The sequence below is a fragment of the Pangasianodon hypophthalmus genome, chromosome 1 (assembly GCF_027358585.1).
Source record: "Pangasianodon hypophthalmus isolate fPanHyp1 chromosome 1, fPanHyp1.pri, whole genome shotgun sequence".
NCBI classification, from domain to species: domain Eukaryota; kingdom Metazoa; phylum Chordata; class Actinopteri; order Siluriformes; family Pangasiidae; genus Pangasianodon; species Pangasianodon hypophthalmus.
Genome location: NC_069710.1, coordinates 22,689,859 through 22,712,476, shown reverse-complemented (window position 1 = coordinate 22,712,476; position 22,618 = coordinate 22,689,859). Strand labels below are relative to the sequence as shown.

Sequence of the window (22,618 nt, the reverse complement as noted above, 5' to 3'; positions counted from 1 at the left end):
TGCGTTCTCCAGAGTGTTCTTCATCACCCCTCTGATGCTAGGAAATATTTTTAACATTAAATGCGTTGAAGGCAACAACACTTTGGCAAAAAAGAGATGAATAAGGTAGCTAGGAATTAATTAACAGCTTAGTGTTATCTGGCCCATGGTAATAGAGGTCTTGTCAGAGACCCAAGTTGAAGAAAAATAGGCAGTCTTGCGAATATGGGGATCATGTGTTGTATTGCAACATCTATAAAATAATGAGATTTCCGTCTCTGTGAAATCTCACTCACACCCCCACCCCTACTCTCTCCACCTCCCCAATCTTTTCCTTCTCTCAGTTTGTAAAGCAGCCAAAGCAGAGTTGGTGTTCTTGGTGGACGGCTCCTGGAGCATAGGAGATGACAATTTTCAGAAGATCATCCGCTTCCTATACAGCACCACTGGCGCTTTGGATATCATTGGTCGTGAAGGAACACAGGTGTCCTGGGGAGCATTTAAACATGCAGATTATTCCCAATACACAACCACAACCTATATTTCAATAATGAGCTCTCTTCAGATTACAGAATTAAAACAAACATAACTCTGTGTTTCTATATAGTGTGGTAGCATGGGTTCATTTACCCAAAGCATCATAGGAAAGGCTATTTTTGGGCAGACTGTAAAGATCACACTGGCTAATGTTTAACTCAGTCCAGAGGGAACGTATTAAGTAAAAATACCACCAGTCTAGACACACTAGGCCAGAGCCAAAAGATATCCATCAAGACTCACCGACCTCATCAGGGTACACTGCAACAAATCATGCATGTGCTACAAGGAAAACACAACATCAATCGGAAAAAGCCAATAAATCAAAATAGAATCAGAGAAAAGATCAGAATGCCAACAGAGCCACTCATACTCAGACATGCTAGTCAATCTTATACACAAAAACAGCAGAGCATTGTGGGAAATAGTATACTGGAGCGTTCCATTTCAAGGTCAAAAAGATTTTTGGGTTTAGCTTGGCTCACACCAAATTCAGCGTAGCACAAATCCAAGACCACAGGCATGATAAACGCTCCTTATTTTCTCTTTGACAGGTGGCCATCGTTCAGTTCAGTGATGATGCCAGGACAGAGTTCAAGCTCAGCTCCTACAGGGACAAGGAGTCTCTGCTGGATGCTGTACAGCGCATCACCTATAAGGGAGGAAACACCAAAACAGGCATGTATATGTGCCGGAGAGCTGGCTTCTTCCTCACGGTGATTTAAGGGGAGGAAACAGGTGCACTTGAGGAGCACAAGAATGAAAGTTTGTCTGCATGCAAGAATTCTGAAAGGGGACATGACTCTTTGAATGTGAATAAGGATTTTGGAAATTTTGGGTTGCTTTCGTAATTAGAAGCACATGCAGATGAGCGTGGAAAGTTCTAGTAGCATCTCCTTACATGGCAATACTATGTGTAATATTTGGATGGTCTTCTTGAATGACTTCTTATGGCAATTATCCTGTATGACTTTCAGAAGGGAAACATATACATTAGTGATACTTGTTTTTAAAGATTTTAAAACATTTTTAATGCCCCTGTTAACTAATTTTCATAATTTGCTTTTTAGTATTATTTATAGCTTATGTGGTAAATTTACCCTGACTGCAAAAGAAAGAGCACTGTTGGTTAAAAGATTTCTGAATTTCTTTTTTCTGGCCTTTTCTTCTGGTTTTGATTTGGGAGCGAGTATTATTTGGAACAGGTGATGTCATTGCTACCAAAGTTACCAGAATTAACCATCTGTTTACGTCAGCACCCCTTGTACCCCAACCACAGAAGCTAAAGTAAATGCTTTCTTGCTTACTCAGCCTCCTTGTGCCTGATTGTGAACAAAACTACATGTATTTTTTATCACATTGTAGACATATAATGGCCTTCCTTTGCTCTCAAAACTGCCTCAATTCTTGTGGCATGGATTCCACAAGATGTTTGAAACAATCTTTTGAGATTCTGGTCCATGTTGACATGATTTTATAGGTGTACTTTTATTCTGCGAATCTCCCATTCTACCACATCCCAAATGTGTTTTATAGGATTCCAATCCAGTGACTGGGAAGGCCACTGAAGAACAATGAACTTATTGTCATATTCATGAAACGTTTGAGACGACTTTTGCTTTGTGACATGGTGCATTATCATGCTGGAAGTAACCATTAGAAGATGGTAAATTGTGGCCATGAAGGGATGCACATGATCAGCAACAATACTCAAAGGCATTCAAGCAATGATTGGTATTCAAGCGAGGATTGATTGGTATTAATGGGCCAAAAGTGTGCCAATAAAACATTCCCCATCCCATTACACCACTTCCACCAATCTGGACTGTTGGCACAAAGCAGGTTGGGTCCATGTATTCATGCTGTTGGTGCCAAATTCCAACCCTACCATCTGGGTGCCTCAGCAGAAATTGAGATTCATCAGACCAGGCTATGTTTTTCCAGTCTTCAGCTGTCCAGTTTTGGTGAGCTTGTGCCCACTGCAGCCTCAGCTTTCTGTTCTTGGCTGACAGAAGTGGAACCCAGCATGGTTTTCTGCTGTTGTAGCCCCTCCACCTCAAGGTTTGACGTGTTTCTGGAGATGCTTTTCTGCTTACCACAATTGTACAGAGTGGTTATCTGAGTTTCTGTATCCTTTCTGTCAGCTCGAACCAGTCTAGTCATTCACTGTTGACTTCTTTCATCAACAAGGCGTTTTCCATTCACAACTGCTGCTCACTGGATGTCTTCTCTTTGTTGAATCATTCTGAGTAAACTCTAGAGACTTTTGTGTGTGAATATCCCAGGAGATCAGCAGTTATAGAAATACTCAAACCAGCCTGTCTGGCACCAACAATCATGTCATGGTCATAATCACTGAGACCACGTTTTCTTCCCATTCTGACAGTTGATGAAGCTGCTGAAGCTGCTGGCCCGTATCTGCATGATTTTATGCATTGCCCTGCTGCCACATGATTGGCTGAATAGTTAATTGCATGAATGAACAGGGGTACAGATGTTCCTAATAAAGTGCTCAGTGAGTGTATGTTTTAGAGTACAGTAATTGTTTATGTGTGGCAAAAGTGAATAATTCTCCTGTGCATTTAGTGAAATGAATGGGAATTAGCACCATGGATGATTGATCTACAGCCAGTACTATAAAGAAAAGGCAGGCAAGCTTTTTTTAAATCTAATTAACACATTTTTAAAAATCACTAATTACATTTTGGCAAACTGAAAATGCAAGACTGACAGTGTTTTTCCTGTTTTGTAACAAAATCTCACTATGTTATATACAGAAAAATACGAGTTAATCTGATCTTGCTGAGTTTCACCAGCAAAACTCATGGTTAATAAGCCGCTCACTGCTGTGTGATAGTAGGCAGTTAAACGACAGGGCCGTGAAGCTCAGTTTAATCTATTTTATTAAACCAGACGTGATAAGTGTGGTGCTTCTGCACGTTACAGTGCCATGCTTTGCTGATCAGTGCAGCTTTTTTTAACAAGCTAGAAGGAAGTAGCAGTGGAGTGCACATGAACTGGAATCCTGATTTTATCGCTTTCCTTGAGCACTGCAGTGCTAGAAATACACAAACACACGCATGTGTAAAAAATAGAAGCCCTGTGGAAGGTCCGCTCTATCATTCCTACTCACTTTTCTACTACTAGCACTTTACATTGCTGGGGAGATGCACTGCCAATCAGTATCAGATTGTATGACAGTTTGACACAACGGCACGCTTTTTGTAGCTTTTTTAGTTTAATTAAATTGTAGTTCGAGATGTATATATTTTTAATATACCACTGGTAAATTCACTGGTAAATACAGCTTTTTAATATGTAAGTTTTTCTCTTAACATTTGAAATCGGGTTGTAAGGGGCTTTAAATAAAAAAAATCTCTTCTTGCACCCTCTTGCCCTCCATCACACAAGTACAAACATGCATATAAACCCCTCCCCCACTGAGAGATGTTTTACTTGGTGATAGGCTGACATGGGGTAGGTCAGATGCTATGAGTGCCTGCTGGGCCCTGTTGGATATTTCTAAGGTTAGTTGCTGTGCATCTGCAGAGATAGATGATCCAGGGATAGTAAGATTATGCTTTTTTTTTTCATTTCTTTCAGCTTAGTCAGCCTGCTCATTTACAGGCCAGTATAGGATTGATTTTGTAGGTGTGGGAGTACTAGGGGTAATCTTCAGGCTGTTTATATATTGAAATACAGACGTAAAGGTAGACTAACTGAGAGATTCTCCTCATAAGAAGGATATTAAGGTAGAAATCCCAGTGTTCCACATAGATTAGAGTAGTTCCTCCTGATATAGAGAATCAATTGAGAGGCTCTACAGATCAACAAAGAAACATTACGGGTTTCTTAGAAAAAAAAATATCTGCATGTTTCTATTTGACTCATAAGTCAATAAAAGAAACCTTTAAAACCTGTCTTAACAGACAACACTCTCTATTTCACAAGATTGGTGATAAGATCAGCTGCTCAGGCTCTCACACATGGCTCAGAGAGCTACATTCAACTAACACCAAATCAAGGTGACAGCTCTCTTTCCTAGCATAACCACTTTTCTGATGTTACTTTTAAAACTGATATCATACCAATGTCTCTAAGTGCTGCAGTTTGTCTCCTCCTCCTGGTATTTCTCTCATTCTGACAGCATCTATAATAAATTAGGAGAGAGATAGAATCAGCCTGGCATAGCCACAGGTGCTCCTACATTTTGTCCCAGTTTATCAGTGTAATGTGGCTTTTCACAGCTAAACAACCATGAGGAAGGCTGTGCTAATGCCTCCTGATTTGGGCTAACTTTAGAGAGTATTGAAAGAATTGAGGCAAAATGGCAGGGAATAGTGTCATTTCCTGTCGCCGTGTTGTGTTTTTGATAATAGGGAGCCTGCTGTGCAAGAGAGCTAGTACATGGCACTGTTTGAGTCTGTTATTAGTAATGACTGGCTTTCTATCATGACAAAAATGACCTTAAAAGAGCAGTTCATTTTTGTCAGAGCTAAATACTTTGCATGCTCAGAAATAGTAACCATCAAGAAAAGGGGTGTCATGAAGGGGTGCACTTGGTCTACAGCAATGTTTAGCTAGGTGATACGTGTCAAAGTAACATCCACATGAATGGCAGGACCCAAGCTTTCCCAGCAGAACATTACCCAGAGCATCACGCTGATTCCGCTGACTTGCCTTCTTCCCATAGTGCATCTCTTCCCCAGGTAAACGACAAACAGGCACCTGGCCATTCACATAATGTAAAAGAAATCATGATTCATCAGACCAGGCCACCTTCTTCCATTGCTCCATGGTCCAGTTCTGATGTTCATGTGCCCATTGTAGGTGCTTTCAGCAGTGGACAAGGGTCAGCATGGGCACTCTGAATGGTCCGCGGCTACGCAGCCCCATACGCAGCAAGCTGCCATGCAGCGTGTGTTCTGACACCTTTCTATCATAGCCATCATTAACTTTTTCAGCAATTTGTGCTACAGTAGCTTCTGTGGGATTGGACCAGACAGGCTAGCCTTCACTCCCCACACGCAACAACGAGTCTTGGGCGTCCATGACCCTGTAGCCGGTTCACCAGTTGTCCTTCCTTGGATCTTTTTTGGTAGGTTCTAACCACTGCATATTGGGAACACTTCACAAGACCTGCCATTTTGAAGATGCACTGACCCAGTCGTCTAGCCATCACAATTTGGCCCTTGTCAAAGTCATTCAGATCCTTACACTTGCCCATTTTTTTCTGAGTCCAACACATCAACTTCAAGAACTGACTGTTCACTTGCTGCCTAATATATCCCAAGAGATAATCAATGTTACTCACTTCACCTGTCAGTGGTTTTAATGTTATGGCTGATCAGTGTATATCTACCATAGCTGAAAACAGAAGTAGCGGGACTTGGAACCTGGAATGTCTTTGTTTTTCAGAGCTTAGTTTGGTATCACTCAGTGCAAGCATCAAACTTAGTAAGGATGCCAAAAAAGTGTGACTAATTTCCTGTTTTTTATTCTTTACAACATTACAATAATGCATTCATTAAGTGTTTCCAAAGAGACCACATTTTAGTTTGGCTTTTTTTCATTCACTTTAAAAGACTTTGGCTCTCTTTCTGCCACAATCTCTTTCTGGAGTTGGGTGCATGACATTTTGACACATCGCTCCCCTTCGGCAGTCACATATAAAGCTGATGTAACTCTAGCCTAAGTATAGTCTGTCACTTTGCAGTCAGACCTGTTGTAAATTGTGCTTCCTGGCTTAAGGCTCCTACACCTGTGATTTGTGATGTGTGGTCAGGTCGAGCCATTAAGCACGTGAAGGAGAGCATCTTTACAGAAGAGGCTGGTGTGAGGAGGGGAATTCCCAAAGTCCTGGTGGTGCTCACAGATGGCCGGTCACAGGACGACGTTAACAAGATCTCCAAAGACCTGCAGACAGAGGGTGAGGGACGCTACAGCGAATGCATTCATCATTAACACAGGGGGTTGATATTTTTACATTTTGTTCTGGTTGCATTTGGATTAAAAAAATAATCCAAACATTATAATGGCACAGTTTCACTAATGACAACATGAAACTTATGTATAGTACAGAAATATTTGTGTTTATTTCCATAAATACTGTTTATAATACATTTTACATATTGCTATGAAACCAATAAGGATGGGACCTGAAAAACAGTGCAGTGTATAGTAGTAAACAAAACTTATTATTAAATTCTGATGAAATTGCCTCAGGAAGTTGTACTGTGGAGTCGTTAAAATGTAAAATGTATGTATCCATGTGTATAGTCGCATATGCTGAGCCTATATGTGGTTTTCTTTAGGTTACATCATCTTTGCCATTGGCTTTGCTGATGCGGATTACGGGGAGCTGGTGAACATTGCAAGCAAGCCCAGTGAGAAACACGTCTTCTTTGTAGACGATCTGGATGCAGTCAGTAAAATCGAGGAGCAGCTCATAACATTTGTGTGTGAGGCAGCAACAGCCAGTAAGTCCTGTTGAGGTGGTATACTTAGTTAAGATCCTCATATTACAATTTGATTTACGTAGTTTTTCTTTACATAGTCTTCAGAGTTTGTAGTAAAACTGAAGTTGACAAAGTAGTCAACTTTATGCTGATATTACCACAACTCTGCAGTTTATTCTTGCTTGCTGATATGTATTTATGTATTGTAACTCAAATCTTTTGCCTCTAGCTTGTCCATCTTTGCTGATGAGTGGGAATACTTTGGCAGGTGAGTGAGTGAATTTCCCATGAGAATGCACAATGTGGTTGTTTTGTGTAGTAATCACATGCCTTATTTGAATCAGTTACTCAATATTCAATATATAATAGGTCCAGGCATAACTGAGACTGTTGGTTGTATTATATCCCGCATCATATGGTGCCAAACCTACAGATTGCATATAATAGCTTAATCTGTGAGTATGTTTCCTTCTCCTGTCAGGCAAATTTCTTTTGCTCTCTAGCCAAAATAGTGTGTGTGCATGCCATCAGTTTAATCAGAGTTACTTCTGCTTGCCCCTGGATTTTCTGAAATAAACTGCCAAAAAGACTTCAGTCAGTCAGTGTTTACAGGCTTTGTTCTACCATGGATTCCATTTATGGCAACATACAGTTGGGGTCATAAGTTTACATACACCTTGCAGAGTCTGCAAAATGTTAATAATTTTAAAAAAATAAGAGGGATCATAAAAAGTACACTTTGTTTTTTATTTAGTACTGCATGAATACAACCTGAATAAGCTATTTCACATAACAGATGTTTACATATAGTCCACAAGACACAATAATAACTGAACTTATACAAATGAACCAGTTCAAAAGGTTACAGACGCTTGATTCTTAATCCTGTATGTTGTTACCTGGATGATCAGTGACTGTTTTTATGTTTTGTGATAGTTGTGCATGAGTCCCTTGTTTATCCTGCCCACTGTTCTTCAGCAGTCCTGCGCATTCTTTGCTTTTCCAGCCCCTTTCCAACAGCGGCTATATGATGTTGATTGTTTTTTTGTTGTTAATTGTTATTATTTTGTCTTATTGGAAACGTGTAAATATCTTATGTAGCTTCTGAAGGGCAGTGCTAAATGGAAAAATAAGATCTTTTAACAAAATAATAACAATTAACACTGATCATTTTGCTCAAAAGTTTACATCCCCTGGCTCTTAATGTATCATGTTGCCTTCTTGAGCATCAGTGAATGTTTGCACCTTTTGTAATAGTTGTGTACGAGTCCTTCAGCTGTCCTCAGTGTGAAAAAGATGGATCCCAACATCATATAGCCACTGATGGAAAGGGGTCAAATATGCAGAAAATGCTGGAAAACCAAAGAATGTGCAGGACCTAGAGGATTTTTCTGAAGAACAGTGGGCAGTTTAACTGCTCAGGACAAATAAGGGACTCATGCACAACTATCACAAAACAGAAAAACAGTTATTGATCATCCAGGTAACAACACACAGGATTAAGAATCAAGCGTATGTAAACTTTTGAACTGGTTCATCTGTGTAAATTCAGTTATAATTTTGTCTTGTGGACTGTATGTAAATATCTGCTATGTGAAATAGCTTATTCAGGGCAGTTCTAAATAAAAAACAAAATGTAATTTTTATGATCCCTCTTGACATTTTGCAGAAAACTGCAAGGCATATATAAACTTATGACCCCAACTGTAACTCCTTTGAAGTCTTATAAAGGATTTAATTATTTGAATTTAATTCTAAAACCTTGAGCACATTATAATAAAGAAATGCAAATCTAAGTGTGCAGGCTAAAACTGAGTGTGCACATGCAGAGCAAAATCAATCTGCCCAAGAGAAGAAGGTGTCGAGGTTGTGGATTAATTTAATGTGCTCTCAACTTGTGGCAGTAAAATAATAATCACTGTCTAGCACAGTGTGAGCTGAGCTCTATACTTTATATATTGTATTATCCCCGTGAAACAAGACTAAATATAAATATAAATCAAGTTGAATACAGTCCTCCTTGCAACATTTGATTTCTTTTTTGCGCTCTGAGTTGAGGTTAGTTGTTGAGTTCAGTAGCATTGCTCTAATGTGCTGCAGGTTTCCGTATGATGGAGATGTTTGGGCTGGTGGAGAAGGACTACAGTAATGTGCAGGGTGTTTCCATGGAGCCTGGAACTTTCAACAGCTTCCCCTGCTACAGACTGCACAAGGATGCTCTCATTTCACAGCCGACCAAGTATGTACAAGAATTACTGGCATGTGATGAAATGATTAAACATTACACACAGTACTGTTCTTCAAAGAAGTACTTTTTTAAAAAATAATAATAATGTGGCCACATGGTTGTCAATTCCATAGTGTGATAGAAAACAATGACAGCAAGCTAATGAGGAAATCCAGCTCATGCTATTACCCATGAAGCTCCAAATGGTTCCAAAAGTAAAATAAAAAAAAAAATAAATAAATAAATAAATAAATAATAAAAAAAACACACACTCACCACAGCTGTGAAGAGATGACATGAGATGATTGGAGTCTGTTGCCAGCTTTGGAGAACAGGTTACATGTAGTTGTCACACAGTGTTATGCAGAAGGTACACATGAGGTGCACATGTTTACGAGGTAAAAAGAAGAAAGGGAATCCATGGCACAACTCAGAAACAGCCAGCCTCCCTGGGTCACATTACCCAAGACAATGAGCCCCCCAAGCCTTTGTGAACATTCTACAAGCCAAGCAGCAGCATCTGCCACCACCATCATCCCATCTCCCTTAGCACAGCCTCCAGGTGGAGAAAACACTAAGGGAGACTTGACGGCAGCTAGAACAGGAGTGGCTACTCATGCAGACTCCGGCACCTGAGCTACCCTGCAGGCGACAAGCCAGTGTCTGGAGAATTGGGCTTCATCAACTCCTTATCATACGGTGCCTCATATGGGGCAAGCCAGATCTCACTGTAATTGGCCAGATGCATAATGGACATCTGGCCAATGGTGAATGTAGTCTTTATGCAACATTCTCCATGGGCAGCTCAATACTTTATGTCACAGCCCACTGAGCTCAGTTATGACCACACCAGTGACCGACATCAGCCCTCTACACCTTCACAACATCCACGACCAGATGCTGGCTCTCAAAAGACTTATAGAGCTTGAAGAGCAGGTTTGCTATGGTATTTATTTCAAACTTAACATCATATGGTGACTTTGTGACTTTGTTGATGGTCTTGCAATGTGTGCTAACATGCAAAAGAAGGTATTCAGGTGATTCTCACCACTGCTGGTGGTTAGGACAGGGGAATGAAAATTTTAAATTCAGTCCCCGGGAAGTCTGTTGTTTCCTTTGACTATGCCCTGTTTCCTCAGAATACAAATATGAGGTTGCACACATGTAAAATCCCTTTGTCATCCATTACCTTGGGGGAAAAAACAAATCTCATATCAAAATGGGTTACAAGTCACCCATCAACTCAATAACCTAAGATCAGTTATCAGATACTGTCATAACTGGTATTAAAACTTAAAAATTGGATCTAACCTGATGGGAAAGATGCAGTGTTGTTAAGTGTTATAACAGGTTACCATCTACAGTGGCTGAGCAAATTTGTCCATGCTGTGGCCTGAGAACAACCAAATGAGCCTTAAAATAAAATCACTGGCTTCTGAGCGCTCAGGGCATCACTGATGAGTTTGGTCCTGAGAGCTCAAGCAGATCCTTCCTTCCATGCTGAGTGATAACATTTAGATTAGGCTATGCTTTCCTGAGCTCTGAATGAGTACTGTTATTATAGTGGAAAGCTTCAGTGCCTTTGAACAATCGAGTGCATTCTTCTCTGATGCTCACTCACCACAGAGCCACATCATAAGCATCACTCACAGCAATCGCAGCTAGGCCACTCTGTGATTAGAAGCTCAGTTAATGAGTGCTTCATAGCAGATCACAGCTGGTACAGTTACAGAGCCAGTGAAAAATAGAGGTTCTGTTTTAGCAGAAAGTGCACACTGTATTCAGTGTTCAGATAAAACACATTTTAATTGACATCTTTGTTTTGGTGGTAGATATCTGCACCCTGAGGGACTCCCTTCTGACTATACCGTGTCAGTACTGTTCCGCATCCTACCAGAAACTCCTCAGGAGGCCTTTGCATTGTGGGAAATTCTCAATAAAGCCAATGAACCCTTGGTGGGTCTCATCCTGGACAGTGAGTATTGTATTTGAAGGCCTGCTGTTTGCATATTGGTCACTAAAAAGCTTCCTTAAGCACAACACCAGTAGCCCTTTCAACAGGCAACAGCCTGTTGTGGCAATGCAATAACATTCTCACTGAAAAGAGAAACAATACAGTAATTGTATCATATGAAACTTATTTTCACTTTGAATCTCTTTTTGTTTTCAGATGGTGGGAAAACATTGACATTCTTTAACTATGACTACAAGGGTGATTTCCAGACAGTGACCTTTGAAGGACCTGACATCAGAAAAATCTTTTATGGCAGTTTTCACAAGGTCAGTCACTTTTATACTATACTGTGTTGGCTACAACTTTGACAGGAAATCACAGCAACCTTCTACTGCTCATTACTTCATCATGACTGAAGGAGTTCTGTGATATATTTTAAGCCTCCTTGAAGCCCTCATTAGTTGCGGTGCAAGTGAGCATTCTGCTTTTCTGATGAGTTGTCCTCTTCACTTTCGTCAGTTTCTGTTAGGGTATGTTCACACTTGGCCTGAGTACTCAAATCCAGGCCAAGGGTCAATTCTGGGGGAGAGGCTCAATATCACAAGTTTGTTTGTTTTACAAGACCAAGCAAGCAATTTTAAAGGTCACTACTGGTGTATCAAATCATTTTTTTCTGATTCTGAAAAAATCAGAGATAATGTGAGAAAAGCTCCATGGTCCTGGTTCCTGAGTTCAAGCTACTATTTGAGAGTGTCTGTTTTTGTGGTGGTTCTCCTAGTTTCCACATGGGTGTGAATGAATGTGTACATGTGTTTGTCTGCCTGTTGGCCTCCACCATGCACACCAGGATAAAGCAGTTTCTGAAAGTGAGTGAGTGAGTGAGTGTTTCTTTACTTGATATATTCAAACATACCAAATGCCATCAGTTCTGGAAAAAAGCTCAAGTGCTGACATCTTATCTTGTGTCCATGAAGAGCAGCCCGTCACTATCACCTATTCTGCATGTCTATTTGGAGAGACTGGATAATCTTTTCTGTGACTCAGTGTGTAACCTGTCCTGTTTGTAATTTCATTTACCTCCCTAGTGTATTCTGTCTCAACCTGGATGACAACATCGTTATAACTCACTGTGTAGTGATCTGTGTATTTGTTTATCCTCCTCACTGCCCCAAAGGACAGACGCTCATTAGAAATGCAGGTTTCTGCAATAAATGACCCATGTCCCATTTTTATTCTGCTAGTTTACTTTCCTATACTTACTATAGATTATTGCTTTTGTGTTCTCCTTATTGCTGGGTTTAGATACTGATTGATCCCATGTAATTGTGTATTGTATTCAGTAAAGTTCAGGTCTTCATGTGGTTTCCTTTTTCAAAAGTGTTAATAAGAAACACACTCTAGCCAATGCAGCACAGCAGCCTGAAGCTTTGAATTTAACTGACAGCAGCTGAAACCGATTTCCCCAAAGTAAAATTGTTCTTCTCAACAGCACTTGTTTTGTTCAATAGCGCTGAGTGAGAGAAACACTTTTGTTGTCTCAGATTGTTTTGACAGCTTTTAAACAAATCCTAGGCTTGGAGGAGATCCTGATCATGTGAGCAGAGGTCAGCAAACGCAGAGGCTTTGCTTCTCCTGATTGAAGGTTTTGGTGTGTATAGTTTGGCTCGGCTGAACAGTTGCTGAGTTGGAGTTTGTTGTTTCTCACTCCACACATTCTGCTCTCACACTTTTGGTTTCCACACAGGAAAACAAGTGCTGACACAAGCTTTTGGATCATTTCTCCTCCCATATCAGTGAACATAAAACACATTCAGTTCATTGTGTTATGAATCTTTTAATTTTAGTTTCAATTGTTTTTATTCCTATGGGAAATAATGTGGTATTAGTAACCTTTTCTGGAGGCAGGTGTAAAATGTCTTGTTTTGTTAATAACAGTAGGGTATTGATGGCTTTTCTGAGAAGCTAGCACTCTGAAGTACTTGCTACATGGCCAGCTCTGAATCACACTCAAGAATCTGTCTCTGTGGGAGCACCTCGAAAGAGACGAGAACACAAACAAACAAATGAAGCACTGCATCGTTATGAGGCAGAGGCAGGGATTTGAGCACAAGCAGGCGCATTAAGGATGAAGCGGGTGGTGTGAAATAGACCAATGCATCACACTGGCAACAGAATTATCCCAGGATTGATCAGAGGAGACATGAGAGCCACAGGGGCTTGAGCTGAAAAAGGAGCTACACTGACTTCTCACCCTTCTCAGTGTCTGCATTAAAGTCACATGTCTCACACTCATGCACGATGCCCAGGTGAGACATGTAGTGTTCTGTGAATTATTTCTTGCATTATCTGCTCACAGAACAGAGCTTGCATTTGACTGGCCTTCGGTGTAAATTTTCCCCAAGAAGAAGCCATTCTTGGTCTTTCCTTTGTCGACTTTTAACTTTTTTTCTGTATCACACGAGGTGTTTGAATTTTTTCTCACGCACCATATCACACCATTATTCACAGTAATTGACATTACTGTGTGACAGCGCCATAATGAGCTGAATATGAGCCTGCATTCACCCACCTTTATTCACAGCAGTCTGACAACTATATCTTTTCTCTCTTTCTGTCTTACTATCTCTCTCTCTTTCTTGCTGCCTCTCTTGCACTGACTCTGCCACATGTACATCCATGCACTCATCCAAAAAATTGGAGAAAATTGGAGAAAATTGCGACTTAGACCTAAAATCCATTAGTATTTGACATGCTCTGTCTCAGTGGCCTCACGCATGTATGATCTTTAGTCAACAACAGATTATTCTCTTTCTTTATTGGTGGTGTTTTATTTTAGAATACAGTTATTATAGCAGACCAGGATATAATGGAGCAGTCACTTACTAGGTAATGGTGAAGATTTAGCTGATTCAGCTCTATACTATAGCACTTTTCTGTAAACTGACAACATCATATTGAATCGACTCGTCTTAAATTAACTTAATACAAATTTTAAATGCATGACTGTATAACGCAAATTCAAAACCACTATCATTACGGACAATATACACTTACTTATCACTTAATAGCCTGTACATCTGCTGATTCATGCAAATTATCCAATCAGCCAATGACGTGGCAGGAGTGCAGTGCATAAAAACATGCAGATTCATCTAAAGAGCTTCAGTTAATGTTCACATCAAATATCAGAATGGGAAAAAATGGGATCTTAGTGACTTTGACTGTGCTGTGGATGTTGGTGCCAGACAGGCCGAATTGAGTATTTCAGAAACTGCTGATCTCCTGAGATTTTCACAAACAACAGTCTCTACAGTTTACACAGATTGTTGTGAAGAACAAAAAAACATCCAGCGAGCGGCAGTTCTGCAGGTGGAAACGTGTTGTTGATGAGAGAGGTCAAAGGAGAATGGCCAGACTGGTTCAAGCTAACAGGAAGGTTATAGTGTCTCAAATAACCACTCTTTATAACCATGGTGAGCAAAAAAGCATCTCAGAACGCACAACACGTCAAACCATGAGCTACAATAGCAAAAGACCACATTGGGTTCCACTTCTGTCAGCAAAGAACAGGAATCTGAGGCTACAGTGGGACACCGAAACTGACTAACTGAAACTGAACATTTGAAGACTGGAAAAAGACCTGCCCATGTAGCTTCTCAGTAGCACTTGTCTGTAATTATATTTGTGGTCTGAATAATGACCTGTGCAGTTTTGGGATTAAATCCTCACTGCGTGTACGTAATTCAAATCTGAATATCTTTAGAGCTTAATTTATAAATACATTTAGCTGAAGAATTCATGAAAGTATTACACCAAATTGTGTTTTGCACACACATTTATTGACACCCCAACAACTGCTGAAATTTTTGTCTCTGGTAATCAGATACTGTATATAGAGATTAGACTGTAAAGCACATGAGTATTCCCTTAATGTCAGTGCATTGTATAAAGAATGACATTCCTTCCTCTCTCACACAGCTTCATGTGGCAGTCAGCAAGACCTCTGCGAAGATAGTCATTGACTGTAAGATAGTGGATGAGAAGCCCATCAGCGCTGCTGGGAACATCACCACAGATGGAATGGAGGTTCTGGGCCGAATGGTGCGCTCGCGGGGCAGCAGGGACAACTCAGCATCGGTAAGACATGGACAAGAGCCATATCAGTCATCTGGAACAATGTGCTGGCTGATGTTTGAGGATTGCACATGGACTGGTTATTATGAGTAGTAGCCTCTGAGTTAAAAATACATTGAGATGAATTGTCTTTATTCCTGAAAGTGATAGAAGAGGCTTCTAAGGAAATTCTTTTTTTCATATGAGGGGGAGTTAGATGTGGCATGAAAAAGCATGAAATATGAGTTAATAATACAAGTGGAAAACATTGTGGGTTGCATTTTTCCATAACAGACTGTGTTATGTGTGTGTGTGTGTGGGTATGAACATTTAGGTATAATTTATGTTTTCCATAAAGGGAGGTTGGGGTTGATGAGAATAATTGTTGCTGTAATTAACTGTGAGGAAAATGCAAAAAAAAAAAAAAAAAAAATCTATAATTTGCCCTAAAAATCACTCATCCGATAAAAGCAAAGATTCACTCCAGGTAAAACTCTATTACTGTCTGTAGTAACATAAACCTTGACAGTGATCTTCATTTTCAGTAGACAGAGTGCATGCAACATTGAGGTGGTTTTAGGTTATACTAATGGTTAGTTTTACAGAAAATTGTATTTGTTTTTATGAGTTATGAGTATAATATTTGTCTTTGTATTTCCACAGTTTCAGCTTCAAATGTTTGATATTGTCTGTAGTACATCATGGGCCAGTCGAGATAAATGCTGTGAGCTCCCAGGCCTGGTAAGAATCGAATTGCTTTGTCCTTCTGCTATAGTAGAACGCTCAATCAGAGCTTTCAACCATCCACCTAACAAGAAAATGCTGTCCTTCCATTTCACTGACAGCTTGAAAACAAACCAATCCAGCAGTCAAGTTAGCCACATAAACAATTTGTAAGCCATCTAATTGACAGCAGCTAAATGATTATTTACAATCTGATTTACTGGACAGCCTTTGAGACTGAGAAAAACATAAGAAAACATGGACTATGTCAACCACTATGGTTCTTATTATATTTAGACTCTTATAGATTTATTGTGTGGTTCATGTCAACCACTGATTGAGTTTCATCACATTTTGCAATAATATATATAGATACTAATGTTATGGAAACTGACACTTTTTTTTTTGAGAATTTGATACAGTCAGTCTCCCAAGCATGCTCTCTAAACTGAGTTCAGGTTACTACAGGCCCTGTTCTTTTACAGGCTTATGACGGCTTCACAAATAATCCAATTATGTAGGCTTGTATCAGACAAATAGATATGGTTGGCTATTGATCGATGGATAGTAAGAACTATATCCCTGTACTGCTTGTTCTGTGATTGTGCTCTTCTAAATTAATGACTTGAGGGAATTGCATGCATACTGATGATTGACTTCAACAAATAATGATATGGAAACCTTAAAGAGGAAAGAAGAAAGCTGTTTTGAGAGATTTCTTGTGCTTTTTTTTTTTTTGGTAGAGAGTAGAGCAAGACTGTCCTGCTCTGCCTCATGCATGCACCTGCTCTCAGGACAGTAAAGGACCACCAGGACCCTCTGGACCTCCAGTAAGACTTTCTATTCTTTCTCCTGTGTCCTGTGTATGCTTATGAAACATCACATATCAAATAATATTATCCACAATCACATTCACAGTTCTCCTTTTTTAAATGCAGTATGTTATGAAAAATAGAAAACCTACAATTAAATAAGATTGGGAAGTTGTGAAACAGATATAGAGTTAGCTGCAGAAAAAAAAGTCATTAGGTAAAGAAGAGTAAGTGAGATTTGGATAACAAGCAGTAGATTGTTACTACAGTACAGGTAGAACTCAGTACGGCAGGATAAACAAATGAGCTCATTTGGAACACAGTGCTGTGCACACATGCCTGTTGAAGGCCATGGAAAGGCCACGCTGTGTAAACATCCATCGTGTTGAAAAAGTCATTAGGTGGAGATCAATTTATCAAATCTGATTAGTTTGCTTATAGATCCGTATCAGTAATTTCTATTAAAACTATGTCTAGGCGGCGATAGCACTGGTGCAGTTTACATTTCAGGTGCTTGCGTATTACATCCCAGCCTCTTAATATTAAAATTTTAATATGCCATCCTGATATTAAGATTACTGGCATGCAGATATGTCTCTAAGACATTTTTCTCAGTAGAGACACGCAGCCTTTTCTGTAGGCTTGCACGGCAGTGAAAGCAAGGGCTGCTAGCACAGGAATCAAATTCATGCAAGCATTTGATTTGTAGCCTCGAGCCATAGACACTGCCGTAGTGCTTTGGGGCCATGATTAAAGCAAACACTGGAAGAGGAAGCAAACGGGGTGAAATTACTGGCAGCTGCCTACAGCAGTGAGGGCATGAACTTGTAAGTGGTGTAATCTATAGCCAGGGTGCTGAGCAGGGTGGGAGTCGACCCTTTGATGGCCGGGTGAGTTTACACTGCACCAGGCACAGTTGCTGCATTCACAACTCCTCATTCAAGCAAAGCCACAGTGCAATTCTAACTTGTCAAGTAGCAAGCTACTCATAAGTTAAAATAGCTACGGTACAGCTAACTTACACTTTTGATAATGTAGCTAGATATTACACAAGCTACAAGAAAATACAAGAAAATGTAGCTAACTACACTGAAGCTACTTTGTCAAACTCTGGAAAACTGTGACATAGTGCAGCTACATTATTGCACAAAATGCAATGTACATACTTTGTATAAGGTATCCCTGTATAATAGTTTATAAAAGTTGTGATTTGATTGATTCAAAAGATAATGTTACACTGGCTATTTGAAAAGGGAAAATGTTATGTTATGTGTTATGTCATGCTACACCACTACTTGGTGAAAAAAGTAGCTTCTGAAAATAGTTCAGCTACTGCTGAAACTAAAAATGTAACGTGGCATTAGCTGAACTATTTTCACTTCAGCTACTCATTAATGATACTGATATATGCAATATGTGCACAACAATGGGGCCACACACCTGCTTTTGAGAAAAATGTTTGTAGATAGTGGATTTACTGTGTGACTGCAATCATTTATTTATAACTGTATGTGTTTGTGTGTGTTTGTAACTTACAGGGTGGTCCTGGTATAAGAGGCTCAAGAGGTGACCGAGGGGAACCAGGCTCAGTGGTAAAATACTCTTTTTAGTCAAACAGCCTTTTATAATATCCAGTGTGAGGGGCCTACCCTGAGCTTGACTATTAACCTGCTTTAGTATCCAAAAGAAAAAGGCTGATCAACATCTTGGAATTCATTTTGGAATTCAACTTGTACATGACAGCATATGTCACTGTTGGTTTTGGAGATTTCATGTGTTTTTACATATTGGGTAGATTGGTTTTGACTGAGATCTCAGTTTGGATCTGCCATTATTATTTCAATTCTTGTTTAAGGAATTACAGACTCCTGCTTTGTTACTGCAGCTCTCCTTCCCAGTCTACTTCATTCTCTGGTACAAATTCATGCAGAAGCTCCTCTGAGCCAAATAAAGTTGGCCTTGTGTAGACGTACTGAAATTTCTCTTGTATGGATAATGGCTAAAGCAATTTCCAAAAGCAGGGTATGGTCAGTCGTAATGGCCCTATCTGAGCAGTAAGTCACAGGGTAAACAGTGGACAGCTTCTCTGAAGCTCATGAATATTGTATTCAGTGATGAAGACAGTGAGATCAGGATAGTTTCATCAGGTAGGCTGATGTAGTGCTGAACAGAAGCATTGATTACATGTATTCGGTTCTGGCAGAAAATCTTTGTTTTCCCAATTAGGTTACATTAAGGAAATCATTAAAGCACAAACTTTCTCTGTCTAATTGTTAAAGGGACCTCAAGGGCCAACCGGTGAAATTGGACCTCCAGGACCTCAGGGGCCTCCTGGACCACAGGGGCCAAGTGGGCTCTCTATCCAGGGATCACCAGTAAGACTTTTACTGCTTAGTGCATGTACTTTACATATGGGCAAAGATCTCCACCATACAAAGAGACTCTTCTGGTTAAAATATGAATTACACCTATATTTGAACTGTATTCTATATGATGATATACACTAAATATATGCTATTTGCTGCTGATCATGCAGGGACTGATTTATTATCGTCAGAATTAATATGCTGTTTGCTGTTCAGAAGAAATTGCACAAAACCTCTTTTCCCAGAGGATATAACAGAATCTTTACCAACATGTCAATTCAGACTGGATATACAGTATATTACCTGGGGTTATTTTTAAAGGTCCCTTTATATTAAATAAAAGACAGCATAATCTTTCCAAGCATGGGAACATGCATGATGGATTACTGACATGATGGATTCAGGTGGGACTAAAATCCCAGCGAGACCAGTAATAATTGCCTTACCACACCTCTGCATGTAGAATAAATTCAATCCAAACCAGGCTTTAGTTGCCTAGCTTAACTCGATGGAAGCATATTTTCATTTTTTAGGACAAAAAACCCTTTAAATGAATCCATGTCATTTATGCCATAATTTGTTTTTAATATAAAAAAATGTATATAGTGATAACTGAAAGTACAAGAATTTCCAACAGGCAATCACAACTATCACACAACTCAGATGATGTTGTATTGGTCATAAGATGCACTACGTACAGAAAGGTGACAAATTAAAGCATAAACTGGTGTCTCTGTTATGCCGTGAGATGCATTTTGTTGGCATGGTTTAGGTCCACTTGTCTCTTATCACTTTTATCCTATGATGAAACATTCCTATATCCTGATGAGAGGGGTCTCTTCCAGGATTGACAATGCCCCCAATGTATGAAAATACATTGATCAGCCGTAACATTAAAACCACTGACAGATGACGTGAATAATACTGATTTTCTTGTTACAGTGGCACCTGTCAAGGGGTGGGATATATTAGGCAGCAAGTGAACAGTCAGTCCTTGAAGTTGATGTGTTGGGGCAAGCGTAAGGATCTGAGCAACTTTGACAAGGCCAAACTGTGATGGCTAGACGACTGGGTCAGAGCATCTTCAAAACGGCAGGTCTTGTGGGGTGTTCCTGGTATGCAGTGGTTAGTACCTACCAAAAGTGGTCCAAGGAAGAACAACCAGTGAACCGGTGACAGGGTCATGGGCACCCAAGGCTTACTGATGCGCTTGGGAAGCGAAGGCTAGCCCGTCTGGTCCGATCCTGCAGAAAGAGCTACTGTAGCACAAATTGCTGAAAAAGTTAATGCTGGCTATGATAGAAAGGTGTCAGAGCACACACTGCATCGCAGCTTGCCTTGTATGGGGCTGCGTAGCCCCAGACTGGTCAGAGTGCCAATGTTGACCCCTGTCCATCACCAAAAGTGCCTACAATGGACACATGAGCATTACTGGACCATGGAGCAAAGGAACAAGGTGGCCTGGTCTGATGAATCATGATTTCTTTTATATCATGTGGATGGCCGGGTGCATGTGCGTCACTTACATGGGGATGAGATGGCACCAGGATGCACTATGGGAAGAAGGCAAGCCAGCAGAGGCAGTGTGATGCTCTGGGCAAAGTTCTGCTGGGAAACCTTGGGTCCTGGCATTCATGTGAATGTTGCAGACCAAGTACACCCCTTCATGGCAATAGTATTCCCTAATGGCAGTGGCCTGTTTCAGCAGGATAATGTGCCCTGCCACTCTACAGAAATTGTTGAGGAATGGTTTGAGGAACATGACATAGAGTTCAGGGTGTTGACTTGGCTTCCAAATTCCCCAGATCTCTATCTGATCGAGCATCTGTGGGGTGTGCTGGACAAACAAGTCCGATCCATGGAGGCCCCACCTCACAACTTACAGGACTTAAAGGATCTGCTGTTAACGTCTTGGTGCCAGATACCACAGCACACCTTGCGAGGTCTTGCGGAGTTCATGCCTCAATGGGTCAGAGCTGTTTTTAGGTGGTTTTAATGTTATGGCTGATCGGTGTAATGTAAATGATATGGCCTTCACTGTCACCAGATCTCAGCCCAACTAAAATAGAGGTTTTGGACAGACATGTTAGAGCGTGCTCTCCGCCACCATCATTAAAACACCAACAGAAGGAATATATTTTGGAAGAATGCTGTTCAGAGACATGTAGAATCTATGCCAAGACATTTTCAAGTTGTTCTGGTTGCTCAACAACTTACTAAGATGCTTAATGTGTTTTTTGATTTTGTACTTTGATTTGTCACCTGCCTGTAGGTTCTACAATGCCATTATGCCATACCCTATATTGTAAGCATAAAGGAAGCCGTTTGAGATTTAGCCTAACTGAATTATTTCTGCATGAAAGTATATAGAGGTTGGTGGGTTTTAATGTAAAATTAAGATAAGAAAATATTGCTGTGGATATACTGTATAAATAAAAGTGAACCAGAAACACAAATGTATCCAATATAATTATGATATTGCCTCAGTGTAATTTTATTTGCGTATGGAAATAACACAATTTTCACCTTGTGTGGGTTATGCAATTTTAACACAGAGCTGCTTGTTTGTTCTGTCTGTGTCAGTATAAAATTATAATCTAATTATTATTTGAAAGCATTTGAATACTAAATCTTTTAGCTCATTTAATGCATTTTTATTAGGATTTTATGTCCCCAGTGTTTGCATTATTGTTATGAGTGAACACTTCCACAACAATGTACATATTCCTTCTTTAAGTTACTGATTTGTGCTCTGGAAACTGCACAGTAGATGGTTCCTTATTCCTTTATGTCTCTTATTTTAGGGATCTGCAGGAGAAAAAGGAGAAAAAGGTGACCAAGGTCTGCCAGGTCCTCAGGTAAGAGCAAAGCAGCCACAGATTGTCTGTCTAATGAGCATGCACAATGATAGGCAGTCCTATTGCTAGTGCCCTGTCTACCATTAGCCAGGCGTCTCCCCACTCACAGATAGAGCCACATTATGGAGAAAATTAGAGATATCGTGTATGTGTGTCTGCACTTTGAGGCATGCTGATAAGTTTGGCTCACTTATTCAGAGTGCACAAATACACACACACACACACACACCCCTCTGTAACAGAAATCCTAATGGAATCACTCACATATGAAAATCATTACCTGCTAGTGCTGTTATTAATTACTGAAGCTTCCTGCTGCCTGCTGGGAGTCATACTCAAATCAGAGAGGCTGATAAGAGCTGCTGAGCAGGTTGAAAGGAAATACTCCACTGTGAAATATTCACCTGTGCTCTTTAGCCTTCTGGCTGGTAAGCCTGCTGATGAGTGTCGTGATAACTGTTGTGTAGTGATATTTAGTTTTTGATGAATGGTCCTGTACACGTGCTGCAGTTATATTTGTTCCCGATGGAATTATTACCATCACTATCATTTATCAAAGTAATACACTGCATCATCCACTTTGTGGTGTCA

The 22,618-nt window shown here is 40.1% G+C and overlaps 1 protein-coding gene across 5 annotated transcripts in view; it reads left to right on the top strand.

Annotated features, from left to right (window-relative positions):
• The window catches only part of col14a1a (collagen, type XIV, alpha 1a), a 90,213-nt gene that overhangs the window by 49,315 nt on the left and 18,280 nt on the right, over window positions 1-22,618 (top strand). For all 5 annotated transcript variants that reach the window (XM_053233013.1, XM_026939729.3, XM_053233018.1 and 2 more), the window contains 14 exons: window positions 324-463; window positions 1,071-1,194; window positions 6,302-6,445; window positions 6,831-6,995; window positions 7,204-7,242; window positions 9,075-9,213; window positions 11,034-11,176; window positions 11,372-11,481; window positions 15,134-15,292; window positions 15,932-16,009; window positions 16,735-16,821; window positions 18,342-18,395; window positions 19,083-19,178; window positions 21,974-22,027. In XM_053233013.1, the coding sequence (XP_053088988.1) occupies window positions 324-463; window positions 1,071-1,194; window positions 6,302-6,445; window positions 6,831-6,995; window positions 7,204-7,242; window positions 9,075-9,213; window positions 11,034-11,176; window positions 11,372-11,481; window positions 15,134-15,292; window positions 15,932-16,009; window positions 16,735-16,821; window positions 18,342-18,395; window positions 19,083-19,178; window positions 21,974-22,027 (1,532 nt within the window). The remainder of the gene's footprint in view (window positions 1-323; window positions 464-1,070; window positions 1,195-6,301; window positions 6,446-6,830; window positions 6,996-7,203; window positions 7,243-9,074; window positions 9,214-11,033; window positions 11,177-11,371; window positions 11,482-15,133; window positions 15,293-15,931; window positions 16,010-16,734; window positions 16,822-18,341; window positions 18,396-19,082; window positions 19,179-21,973; window positions 22,028-22,618) is intronic.